Here is a 14,366-nt window from a genome sequence, read left to right on the forward strand (position 1 = left end):
GGGTGCTAAGACTTAAAAACTCAACCTCAAATCTCCTGAATCACCTTCTACAACAGCACATCAACGTGAAACTCGTTGCTGCTTTATTAAATAAACAGATGATTTTTAAAAAGTTTGGCTTGGCATAAGTTTGAGCCAGTTGTTCTCATCAAAAAATAATGAATAATAAAAATAATAATTATGGACATAGTGACAATCCACCTAATTATGCAGAACTTTAAGACTTAATATAATTCAAATTGATGAGTTATAAAAAAATAAAGATTGCATGGGTGTTTGAATCAACATCAATTCATTCTGCAGCTTTAGTATAGATTATAGATAGTTGAATGTTTGCTTGTTTTGGTGTTGCCACCCCTCACAGTCCTCATGCCACCCCCTTGCCACCCTATAAATAATCTTCTAGATCCAGCCCTGCTGTCCGCATGCTGAGAGAAATAGTGAGTAAGAGTGCGTTCACACTTGTCAGGTTTGGTTGGATTAAAATGAACCCTGGTGCGATTGCTTGGTTAGTGCGGTTCATTTGAACATATGTGAATGCTGCCACCAAACAAGCGGACCGAGGCCACTAAAAAGATGGGTCTCGGTCCGCTTCCAAACCAACTCTAGTGCGGTTCAATTGATATATGAACGCAACACGGACCAAAGACATGTAAACGGACCAAAAACAGGACGTAATGCCACAAGATGCGACGCATAGTCAGCTGATTTGAAGACGCGGAAAGATCGGTGTATCCAAAATGAATAACTTTAACGTTAGAGGGCAAACGTGGAGCAACGAGGAAGTGCCTCATTAATAATTGAATGCATTTCTAGCATTCATGTTTCGAAAATGCTAGAAAAAAAAGCACAAAAAGCAGACCTGGTTCTTCTCATCAAAGGACCCGTGCTGCCCATTATTAGCAGGGACAGACGACAGAACCGTCTCTTTTCTGCATAAAACAGAGGAATCCTGCTGCTGTTTTGAATGTTTTGAACATTTTATGAGCTCTTCATGAGTTCTCAGCTGGTAAAAATAATGCCATATGTACACGCATTAAATGATGACGTGTAATCCGGCACACAGCTTTGTTTTGAATGTTCGGTAAGCAGCACCTACGTCATATAACCGACCAATCAGGTAATGACCGTCTCCCTATGCCTTTGGTTCGGTAACTTTAGGTTCGTTCGCTGTTAAAAATGCCAGTGTGAACGCTAAGCGGACACAGGACTATATGTTTTGTCTTTGTTTTTTGGTCCGGACCAAACAAACCATACTAACCGAACTACAAGTGTGAACGCACCCTAAAGTGCAGAGGTATTGTGAACTGTGTAAACATGTTATTGTACTATAGATCTAGACTACATGAAAGCATTTACTAATTTCACTTGCACAAAAACAGATTCAGTATTCCTCAAAACTAACAAAAACAGTAAATTGCAAACTCAGAATATTAGGAAATAATTCAATGTTAAATTAAAAATATACTTAATGTATTTAATTTTACTTTATTAACCAATGTATTTGCTGCTGATCTTCAATGATCCAATTCATCTATACAAATAAGCACAAATTACTTTAAACATCACATTTATGTTTCTTCATGGTGTGAAACTGCCTTTAGATTTGCCAAAAAGGGCTTTATTTGTTAATTAAAAAACAAGCAGGCCCAGCCCTGCACATAATAAATAATGCAAAAGTAACACAAAAGTAATGTAATGTATATCTTTCCATAAAAAGTAATTTCTTTTTTAGTAATTAGTGGATTATGCAATTGGTGGAATTATTTACTTTTTTATGGAGTAAATATAACTCAATCTAGTAATACACAACTTTTAAATGTAACTTTATTTTGACCACTTAGGCTACTTCAACATTAATCTTAATAAAAAAATGGCATTTTTGTTTTAAAGCATTCTCCGTCCACACTATGATTTTCAAGCGTTTTCCAAAAGTTTCTCATCCATGCTGAAACGTCAGGAAACGCTAAATTTACCTTACTGGGCACACATAAAACCCATATACTGTAAAAATAAAATAAAACATATGGACGTAGTGTCCTTGACGTCACCTGTAGGTTTCTGAAGAAAGTTTTTGAAGCCTCAAAGTCGACCGTTGCCACTCCTGGATAACTGACGATGGGGCAAAGGGGCGGGACGTGGCTAGAGCTGTGATGAGTGACAGCAGACAAAAGACAAGCCAAACTCGATGAATTGCAGTTTAAGTCACTTCCGTATTGGCTTAAAGAGAAACTGGGGGAGGTTGCCACTTGGGAAACCTATAGACGCTCACTGAGATGATACAGACGGAACAGACTCATGCAGTGCTGCAGTAGTAACACTGTTGGCGTGGGCTGTTTTTCATGTCCAAGGGTTGAAGCGACCCCAATCTTGTGATATTTATCCCTGGAAATGTGAATTTTAGCAGAGGAACTCCACCAAAAAACTCAGATTTTACCCTCTGGAACCTGTTTTTTACCATGGACCCTTCTGAAGACCCCCCTAGTGTTGAGTAGCAGTTGAGTTCTTCTGGCAGGATCATTTTATTTAGCAAAATATCTCACAATGATGCGTCCAGGTCGCTCTCACTCACCATTATATGTTTGGTCTAAAACCCAACTGCTCTCATGTTTTGTCGCAGGACAGAATTGCAGCCTTCGCTCCCCACGTGCATCAATGAGCCTTGACCCTGTCTCTGTTCTCCACGGTTCCTTCCTTGGAGCACTTTTGATGGATACTGACCACTGCAGACCGGGAACAGCCCACAAGAGCTGCAGTCTTGGAGATGCTCTGACTCAGTCGTCTAGCCGTCACAATCTGGCCCTTGTCAAACTCGCTCAAATCCTTACTCTTGCCCATTTTTTCTGCTTCTAACACATCAACTTTGATTGATATAATATATACTATATTTTATCTGCCTAATATATCCCACACACTAACAGGTGCCATGATGAAGAGATAACCAGTGTTATTCTCATAATGTTATGCCTGATCAGTGTATATTTCTCGGTTCAATATCAAGAGTTATCGTTTTCAAATACCTCCGTTTTCACAGTCAAGCAAATCTTCAAATTGATCCACTAGGGAAAAGGTCTTTCAAAACTTTTCGCTGGACATAAATGCCAAAGATAAAAAAAATATATATATATTAATATTAATGTGTACATTTATAAAGTAATGCATTACTTTACTCATTACATCAAAAAGTAGTCAGATTACGTGATGCACATTGTTTGTAATGTGTAACCCTCATTAGTGTATGGGACACACAAGAACTGCTGACGTCAAGCCTGAACACAGCATGTGAGGTTCAAGATTCAAATGAGTAAATAAGATGCGAGAGCCAACTTTTGAGGGAATTGTCTGTACATTGGTAATGAATTACATTTCTCCTACACTGCAAAAAATGCTTTTATTACTGAGTATTATTGTCTTGTTTCAAGTAAAAATATCTAAAAGTTCTTAGATTAAGAAACATTTACTAGAGAAGTAAAAATTATTGTCTTGTTTTGGGAAAAAATTACTCAAAAAAGAGAGTTTTTGCTTAAAATAAGATAAATAATCTGCCAGCGGAGTAAGTAAAATAATCTAGTTTTCTGTTTGAATTAAGATTATTTTTCTTACCCCACTGGCAGATTATTTATCTTATTTTAAGCAAAAACTCTCTTTTTTGAGTTTTTATTTCCCAAAACAAGACAACAATTTTTGCTTGTCTAGTAAATACTTATTGTTTTAAGAATATTTAGATGTTTGGACTGGAAACAAGACAAAAATACTAAGTAAGAAAAGCTTTTTTTTTGCAGTGTAGACACTCACTCTGATCTTTGCATGTTTTACTAAGGCAAGGAAACTAATTTAATGTTCATACCTTTGGAGTATTTGAACAGGTAGCGTAACCTGGTGACAGTACAACACTGTTGGTCCAGTGGGAATATTTCTCAGAGTATCAACAGAGTAAACCCACGTGCTTTAAACACACAAGCAGAAGCGCTGCTTGAAACAACTGATCTGTTTTACCTGGATGTTTACTGAACTCTACCTCTATATTATAATGCATTCAGGCATTATCGATGAGCGAGATCAAAGTCTAATTCTGACATTGCTAAACATGTTTCCTGTCTTGACGGCTTTATTATTATGCGTAACTCTGGTCTCTTTAGGCTGGTGATGCCTCTGATCTGTAGAGGGATGGTTGAGGTTTTGGACTGTGAGAACAGAAGCTCCCTGAACCACACCAGTTTGTCAAACTACGCCTTTCTGTATGGAGTCTTCCCCACGGCCCCTAGTGTGGCCATATACGCATCGCAGTACAACATGGAGCTGGAGGTGGTATGTACCTCGAGGAGATGTGTTTTTGTACCTACTCTACAGCTCAAAAGTTTGCCATCAGTAGGATTTTATGTTAAATTCATTATATTAAATGCTTTATATTAATCAAAAGTTACAGTAAAGATTTATATTCTATTTAAAATAAATTATATTCATCAAAAAATCTTGAAAAATGTAGGATTTAATAATAAATTTATTACATGAAATGCTAAGATGCTAATATACGGTAAGATATTAATATACGAACTTTCTATTCATCAAAGAATCCTGAAAAGTGCATCTTTCTTAAGCACTAATTCATCAGAGTGATTTCTGAAGGATGGTGACACTGAAGACTAAAGTAATGATGCTGAAAATTCAGCTTTTATCACAGGAAATAAACTAGGCTAGATGAGTAAAGTTTGTTGGGACATGAATTGACATTTTGTTTGCATGAAGTAACACATTGTTAACATGTTGCTATCAGGAATTTGCATGTTTTATTTGTTGGCATTAATGAACATTTTGCTAGCATGTTTAGCGTTTGGTTAAAATGGGAATGTCACTTCACTAGTATGATTGGGCATGTTGCTAGCATGCTACTGACATGAATTAACGTGTTTTTAGCATGTTGTTAACCTGAATTAACATTTTGCTAGCATGTTTTATTTGTTGGCATTAATGAACAATATTTCAGCTTAGGTTGTGTGTCTGATGATATTCTATATGTCACTTGTGTCTACTTGTGTCATTATTTAGCACTTACACACCACTTGTGGCTTCATGCACAATAGCACACTTCATTTATTTTCAACCTTATTTACATTTTTAAATGGCTCATGTAGTTTATCCAAGAAGCGCCTCAGTATTTTTGCGCTCATCCGCTTTTATCCTCATCAGGTGACCTCAGGTATGGTGATCGGCACGTTTCTTTCGGCTCCCATCATGTACGTGTCTGCCTGGCTGCTGACCATCCCGTGGATGGACCCCGCGCCGCTAGCATCAGAGCTACAGAACGTTAGCTTCAACATCAGCATTATCAGCCTTTTTGCATTGGTGAGTGTCGACATGCTCGCGCAGACGTGCCTGTTTTCTTCTTTTCTCTGCTTCCTCTTAAAGACAACAATTACTACAGTGTGCTGATATTCTCATGCAGTGCATGTTTGTTTGTGTTGCCTCTCTCTAACGCAGGTTATTATTATGGGATGAAGGTAAATCTGTGTTATTATCAGTATTGCTGAAAATGTCATGGGAACTAGAAATTAAATATGGACTCACTGTGGGAAATCTGTAATTATGTCAAACTAATGTTTTGGGTTTTTGTGGACCGTTGAGACTCGATTAGAAAGTGACATGATGCCCATTTGTCTGGATCTATAAATGTATTTAGAAAAACAAAAAACATTACACTTAGTAAAATCTATTCATTTATTTAAAATGACCCTCTGGTAATTAAAAAATAAAATAAAAACAACTCTCCAGATATCATCAATAAAGAAAATAGCCTTGTTTTTATTGTTTTAGTTTTTAAAGAAGTCTCTTATGTTCATCAAGGCTGAATTTATTTGTTAAAAAATACAGTAAAAACTGTAATATTGTGAAATATTATTATAATTTAAATGAACCGTTTTCTACTGTAAAATGCAGTTTTATAAATGTCTACATAAATGCTGGTTTTGAACTTTCTATTAATCAAAGAATCCATCAAAGTTTCCACAAAAAATATGAAACCGAACAACTGCTTAATGTTAATATGATGCTGAAACTTCTACTTTAATCACAAGAATAAATACAATTTTACAGTATGTTCACATATAAAACATATAAAAAGGGGGTTTGGCAATACTTCATAAAGAGAAATGGAAAGTATCCCAGCTAATTGTGCCTACATATTCTTCATTTGAATCGATTGCCCTAAAAATCAATGGGGCTATTCCTACCATTCTCATGTCTATCTACCGCCCCCCTAAGAGCAATCCCTTCTTTTTAACTGAACTTTCTGAGCTTCTGACTTACATATGTCCCATGTCTCCGAATGTTATCATGCTGGGGGACTTTAACATTCATATAGATGAAGTCACCAACACAAGTACAAGTGATTTTCTATCCTGTCTGGATAGTTTTGGTATGCTGCAATTCACTAACTTGCCCACCCATTCTAAAGGGCATATCCTTGATCTAATTTGCTGTTCTGGCATTATTCCGTATAATTGCTCTGTTTTCGACTTGTCCATATCAGACCATCTACTTGTGTCTTTCTGCATCCAACTGACAGTTTTTAAGGTAAATCTGTGTCGTTCTATCCAATTTCGCAACATTAAGAACATTGATGTGTCTTCTTTCTCTGATGAACTTGCCATCTTTTCCAGCAAAGCTGATTTTACTGATGCTGATGTACTGGTTTCTTATTATAACAATGGACTAACTAAGATTTTGGATGATTATGCACCTGTGAAAACCCGGACTGTCTCTTTCATTCATTCTGCTCCATGGTTTACCCCAGAACTTCGTCAACTTAAAACTAAAGGTCGTAGGTTAGAGCGTCTGTATGCCAAATCTGGTCTCACTGTACATAAACAAATGCATTCTGAACATGTCCAACTTTATAAGGATGCACTGTCTAAAGCTAAATCTGATTATTACTCTATTTTAATTGGAGCCAGAGAAACAAATTCAAGATCTCTTTTTTCTGTGGTAAAAAATATCTTACGACCACCGGATTCTCTGCCATTAGACATGTATTCTACCACACTATGTGACAATTTTATGACTTTTTTTGAGTCTAAGATTAAAAATATTCACCAACAAATACTTGCTAGTAACATAGGTTATAACTACTGCTGCTCAGTTTTTCAAGTGTCCCCACACTCTGGTCTCTCTTCTTTTTTATTACCAACTGATGCGGAGATACTGCGTCTTATCCAGGAATCCAAGCCTACTACCTGTTGGCTTGATCCTCTGCCAACTCACTTAGTCAAAGCCTGTTTACCATCTTTATCTACATTAATTTCTAAAATTATCCATTGTTCACTTGCTTCTGGCTATGTACCCTCCTATTTCAAATCTGCTATTATTGCTCCAATCCTTAAGAAACCAGGGGCGGATCCATCTAACCTAGATAATTACCGTCCGATTTCTAATTTGCCATTCATCTCTAAAATTCTGGAAAAATGTGTTGCAACACAGGTAAATGATCATCTGTCCAAAAATAACCTGTTTGAGCAGTTTCAATCTGGCTTTCGTCCGCACCACAGTACAGAGACAGCTCTTGTCAAAATCACTAATGACTTGTTGTTGGCAGCTGACTCTGGTTTATTAACCATTCTTGTCCTTCTCGACCTGAGTGCGGCCTTCGACACCATCTCGCACAAAATACTCCTTGACAGGTTAGTTTCTATTGGGATCACTGGCACACCCCTGTCCTGGTTTATATCATATCTCTCTGGCCGTACTCAGTTTGTCCAATTAAAGCACTTCCGATCAAGATCATCGACAGTCACTACTGGTGTTCCTCAGGGCTCTGTTTTGGGTCCACTTTTATTCATTATCTATCTACTTCCACTTGGTCATATTTTCAGGAAATATGGCATTCACTTTCACTGCTATGCCGATGACACCCAGCTATACTTATCTTCCAAAACCTCTGACTTTTTTCCACCACCTCTCTTGTCCCGTTGTTTGGCTGAAATTAAAGACTGGCTCTCAGCTAACTTCCTTAAGCTTAATAGTAGCAAAACCGAGGTCCTACTTGTAGGGACAAAATCCACATTGACAAACTCTGACTATATACCTGTGGATATTGATCAACATCTCATTTATCCCTCTTCACAGGTTAAGAGTTTGGGTGTAATTCTGGATAGCACACTTTCATTTGAAGCCCATATTAATAATATTACACGTACCGCTTATTTTAATCTGCGTAATATTAATCGCCTTCGTCTATCCCTTTCAATGAACAACACTGCAATTCTCATTAATGCACTAGTTACCTCACGTATTGATTACTGCAACGCTCTTCTTACTGGTCTTCCTTCCAAACTTCTCCATAAACTTCAGTTGGTTCAGAACTCTGCGGCTCGTGTTCTTACTAGAACTCCTTCTACCATGCACATTTCACCAACTCTCCAGCAACTTCACTGGCTTCCAGTGAAATATAGAATTGACTTCAAAATCGTGCTTCTCACATTCAAGGCACTTCACAGTCTAGCTCCTCCCTATCTTACTGATCTTCTTCATATTTACACTCCTTCACACACTTTACGATCCTCACTATCACTCTCTCTTGTCTTACCACGTATACGCTTAAAGACCATGGGAGCTAGAACTTTTAGCCATGCGGCCCCTCGCTTGTGGAACTCTCTCCCTCTCGATATCCGTAATATTGACAGTCTGCATACTTTTAAATCTCGTCTTAAGACCTACCTTTTTACACAGGCTTTTTTATGATTTACTACTTATTTTTCTGTCTCTATGATGCATGTGTGTTTTAAGTGTGTTGATTTATGTATTTATATTGTTATTGCTGTTTTTCCCTGTAAAGTGACCTTGGGTGTTTTGAAAGGCGCTGTTAAATAAAATGCATTATTATTATTATTAAAACAGTTAATTTAAATTGTAATCATTTTTCACTGTTTTACTGTATTTTTAATCAAATAAATGCAGCCTTGATGAGCAGAAGAGTCTCTTTCAAAAACATAAAAAATCTTAATGTTTCCTGTATAATACTGTATATTTACTTTATTATTATTTATTAAATAAAAATAAAAATCTTAAATTTGATGAGATGTATGTGGACTCGCATGTACTGAAGACGTATAGAAGGTCAAAATATTATTATAGTTGTTAAATTTAAACTTATTTTTTAAAAGGGCATAAGGTTTTCAAAACCATATACAATGCATACAAAGAGTAAACTTATTGATACATGCATTTTAAACCGTCATATTACTCAGGGAAAATCTGATGAGTTCATTCACCTGCAAAACAAAATGCGGATAGTAAAACGTCTCATTATAAAAACTGAAAAGGGGTTTTTTCTTTGGCTTTGACATCAAAACATGAGTGAACGTGTGCAAAGACGTGCACACACTGAATAAGCACAGGGATGCCGGTAAAAGGCTTTACATGCAAAGTAACATTGGGTTAAGGGGCAAAAATCGATATGCACAGATCACAAAGAAAACCACTCAAATCTTTCCTCAGAGAAGATCTCCGAGTGTTTGCATGATCACACACGCTGTCGGCTTGTCAAGCATAATCTTTGTGAGATGCATGTAAACACTAATTTTCATCTTAAAGGGATTGTTACGATCTCCCTCCACAAACACCACTTTCGGTCGTAACACACAGAGCGACACCTGAGACGTGTCGCCCGGTGTCCCGTCTCCTGCTCCCAGAATCACCACAAAAATCACCAGTTGGGTCAGAGAGGCAGTTTTGTTTATTACTTAATCAAACCACCTACAAGGCGGTTGCTATCAGTGGGTAGGCCAAAATAACAAACAAAAGAGGGCATCTACCTATATTTTTAAAGATCTTCCCTGGAAAAGAGATAACAAAAGAAACACATAAGTCTTATCTCCCTGCTAATGGGAAAAACAGGAGAAAATAGTATTTAAAAAAAAAGACGACCTCCCACTGACAAAGGATCTGCATGGGCAAGGACAATTCACATTTACCGGCCTATACCGCTAACAACTGGTAATCCCCACTAGGGTTTTACTCTAAAGAGCAGTCCAGCAGCTTTGCACACACGCCGCTGGTGCACAACAACAGGAAGCAGGAGAAGGGAACTCGTTGAGCAGTCTTCCCTCCAGGCTTTTATCCACCAAACATTCCTGGCTCCACCCACATAAACAGCTGCACCTGTTCACAACAATCAGCACAGCAATAGAGGGAGAGCGACCGAGAAAGATAGAGCATATAGAGCTTTTGCTCCACACACACACAGCAACGTTACCACACCACGAACAAACACTCAGTAACGATCAGCAATGTAACAGGGATAGTTCACTGTAAAATGAAAACTCTGGCATCCTTTACTCACTGAAGTTGTTTCAAACCTGTATGAATTTCTTTCTTCAGCTGAACACAAGGGAAGATATTTAGAAGAATGTCAGTAACCAAACAGTTAACTGGAGCCATTGACCTCCATAGTATTTTTTTTCCTACTATGGAAGTCAATGGCTCCTGTTAACTGTAAAGGTTCTGTGTTTGTGTGTCTAGTGTGGGAGGTCAGATGTCTCATGCTCTTCTCAGATGCATCTGTTGACACTTCCTTCCTATTCCGTTTCTCTCTTTATCTAAAAATAAAAAATAAAAACAAGAAACAGAAGTTTGGTAAAGCTTATATATGACCATATTCAAGCATACACATGCACACTTGCTCAGCTGGTTTCGAAAAGTTGTTCTGTAAGCAGGGCCGTACCCAGGATTTTCTAAATACCGAGGTCCAAATATGAATTTTGGAGGGTTTGAAAAAAAAAAAAACATTTCCCTCCTTTACAAATGCATTTTAAGACATAAGAAAATCAAAGAATCAGCTAACTGTAGCTTTAAAACCATGTCAGTGTAAATTATTTTAAGAAGACAACAGATTTTTATAAATGAGAGTCAAATGTTGCAAAAAATGTAGACTCCACTTCAGAAAATCTGAAAATCTCTTTTGTTGTTAAATTGAGCCAAAGACGACATGTGTGACTCCGTCTTTGAAAACCTAGCTAGAGTTAATGTTTGTGATTTACATTATGCAAAGAAAATGATTTGAACATATAACCTTGATATATTTAATGTTGAATGAGTAAGATCATGTCAAAGATAGAAATCAATGTGAAAATATAACCAATGAGTGAAATCAAAATGTGATGCTCCTAATCTCAATATTAGATTTTGAGACTTTAGCTTGGATTTCACAGATAAGTTTCTATTCTGAGCACAGTGGGTTCGAAGCGCCGGTTGGTGGTTGTGGCATTTGTCCCGCCTCTCCTCCACTGTGATTGGACATTGATGTTCACCCAAAGTTGAACTGTGGACGCTCAACGCGTAAAAATGGACAAAACCTGCCAGCTGTTGGCGCTATTGAAAAGTGCAGCGCATCCATTGGAAACAATTAAAAACATACGCCGGGCGAGGCGAGAACACCTGTTTGTACACGCCGCCTTAATAGGCTATTTTTTTCAACTTCTATTATGTAACGTTACACCTCGGAGAATTACAGAGGTCCGGACCTCGGGGACCTCAATGGTGGGTACGGCCCTGTCTGTAAGTGTATGTTCACATGTGCTGAAAGTGTCCCAAACTCTGGATCCTCTGAAACCTTCTCTGTTCATGTCCTTCCTGTCCCGTCAGGTGTGGAGTGTTGCAGTCATGCTCCTGAGCAGAAAGTTTCACAGAGTTCCTCACATTTTCACCATAAACCTCTTTGTGGCGCAGGTGAGCAAGTGCAGTCAAAATGCAGCGTGATGATTTTCCCTTCACACATTCTGCATAAACTAATACTGTCCTGTGTTTGCAGTTATTAGCCTGTGTTGGCATGATAGCGTGGAAATTCGTGGCAGCACAGAATCACTTCCTGGGTCAGGTGCTGACCTTTACTCTACTGTACGGTTCTCTCTACAGCACCTATATTTGGCCTGGTGAGTCATGTCACTAAACATCACCCGTCCCAAAAAAACCTTTAAATACTACCTGTTCCAACACAACAGCTTTAAAAACCATGCGGTTTACAAGTTTAATTTGCATGTTACTGCTGGATATGGATTTTTCAATATTGTAACATGAAAATATAAAACAAATTGTGTGCAAATGACATGAACATTTGAATTGTACCCTTTGCAAATGAGTTTATAAATAAATAATATCTACTAAAAACAGCAGATGTGTGCTATAATCAGGTGTGGGTCTGAAATGCATCTACTGTAGTTATGCCCATAACAAACTAATGTAAGCAGCTACACTTTTCTTACATAGGTATTGTTGGAAACTCAGAAGTGAAGACCAGGAGAGCTTGGGTATATCTTTCGGGCAGGCGTTCCTCTTTATTGAGAAACACACGTGCCGTCTGTGGCTGCAGTCGTCCAAGTCTAATTCTAAACAGTATACATTGTAATTTATCCACATTTCAGGGGGAGGGATTTACACAGTAGAGGAGGAGACAATCTAAACAAAGGAATGCACATGTTGTTTAGGTAAAAGGGACACACCCCATACATTTCCAGGTCACCAGTCCTAATCCTATCAGCATAACAGTGCCAATCAAACCACCAATCCAAATCCTATCAGCATAACAGTACCAATCAGACGAATAGATGCAAATGTGATCACTCTGACAATGTTGCTTATAGATCAGGAAGTGCATAAAGACAAAAGACTGATTAGCTTGATCTCCTTAGAATGTAGTCAACCTGAAACCTCCAAACTGTAAAGCATTATGTACATAACAAACTGTTAGTATACTATTACATTGGAACCTTGATATAACAATTTATAAATTTGTAATCCCACAGTATGGAGATTAACTACTAGTGCTAAAAAAAACCGAATCTCACATTTTTCTGTGATTAATTGCGATTAATCATACATAATCATACATTATTAATATAACATTAAAGTTTTTATGTATTTTTGTATTGTAATAATTTCACATTTAATCTCCAAATGAATATAGAAACATAAATGCAGTAACCTGTGTTTTAAATATTTGTTGTAAAGGAATCTTTTTATGAAAAGAAGGCTTGTATCTCTGATAGACCAATAGTGATACTAATCTCTGTCATTATATATTTTTATAATAAATTTTAGCCATTAATTATAGCCATTCAGCATTACAGTATTGTTGAAAGTTTCTGGATTACTGTGACTGAGTTGGAGAAGACACTACAATTAAAAACTGAACGTGTCTGTTCAATATAATGAGTCGCCGCGCGAGCCTCACAGCACTGAGCACTAACTGCAGGAGTGAGATAAATGAGCTGATGAGCTCTCGTGATTAGAGCTGAGGTAATCGAGACTACACTCGCAGCATACATTCACAGCGTGAGTTCAGTCTGGCGCGTTTCAGTTCATGCCATTGGAAGCTTAACTTTCATAGAAATTAATTTGAGAAGTTAAAACACTTACATTGCTTAGCATCCGTTTAAATGAGTGCCTGCAGCTGCAAGCTGAGTCGGGCAGGGCCGGTCTCTGGGGTGCATTGGCTTGGGTAGGGTCACTACTGTACACTGTACACATTCACATTTTACTGTACACATCGTCAGCTGCCGATTTAAGCCCGAAAAGCCAGAGTTTGCTCAAACTAATCTTAAACTTACCTGGGTAACAACTGAAACCAGCTTTGTGCAACAGGCCACAGATTTGTTTTTGTTTGTGACCCATGTAACCTTGTAAACAGTGCTTTAAGATTTTTAGCTAGGTCCAACAGGTATTACAGACATTGAATATGAATAAGTTACCAAACACTTCACAGTCTTCACTGCATAAATTATAAATTAAATATATATTAATCCTTATAAAAGTTAATCAGTCAAAAGCAGCGAGTGATTTTCTCGTTGTCTTTTGTTGTTTGATTATCATTATGACAGACGGCAGAGGGTTTATTATGCTGCTGTCACTTTAAGAGCTGCCGCACATCACGCGGATCTGACACATCCTATTTTCTCACAACTCTTTACATTCAATGCTTGCGAGCATACTCAACAAAATGGCCACTGGTTGATGGGGAAAAACGATGCTGCATTAATTGCATTAAATATTTCAACGAGTTAAACTGAAAGAAAAAATAAATTGCATGCGTTAACGCGTTAATTTTGACAAATAAAGTATGTTTGTCAAAGTAACAGACTATTGAGCTTGGGTTTAAAGTGTTTGAGTGGTTTGTTTTGTGTGTTGAAGGTCTGATCGCTCTGTCTTTGCTCCTCATGAGGAGAAGCGAGGAGGTGAACTTCAGGCCGGGACTCGCTGTGATCGCTGGGTGGGGGTGAGTGCCGCAGTCCACACCTTTACATCATGACCAGTACTGAGTGTGTGTTATACTTCTGAACCTTCTGAACCTGAATCTTTTTTTTTTTCTATTTAGATTTTTT

The 14,366-nt window shown here is 37.7% G+C and overlaps 1 protein-coding gene across 2 annotated transcripts in view; it reads left to right on the forward strand.

The window, feature by feature from the left end:
- The window catches only part of gpr155a (G protein-coupled receptor 155a), a 90,519-nt gene that overhangs the window by 43,921 nt on the left and 32,232 nt on the right, over nt 1–14,366 (forward strand). For both annotated transcript variants that reach the window (XM_067443153.1, XM_067443154.1), the window contains exons 4-8: nt 4,140–4,308; nt 5,188–5,343; nt 11,635–11,718; nt 11,801–11,921; nt 14,176–14,260. In XM_067443153.1, coding sequence (XP_067299254.1) covers nt 4,140–4,308; nt 5,188–5,343; nt 11,635–11,718; nt 11,801–11,921; nt 14,176–14,260 — 615 coding nt within the window. The remainder of the gene's footprint in view (nt 1–4,139; nt 4,309–5,187; nt 5,344–11,634; nt 11,719–11,800; nt 11,922–14,175; nt 14,261–14,366) is intronic.

This window comes from Pseudorasbora parva, chromosome 5, assembly GCF_024679245.1.
Source record: "Pseudorasbora parva isolate DD20220531a chromosome 5, ASM2467924v1, whole genome shotgun sequence".
Taxonomy (NCBI): domain Eukaryota; kingdom Metazoa; phylum Chordata; class Actinopteri; order Cypriniformes; family Gobionidae; genus Pseudorasbora; species Pseudorasbora parva.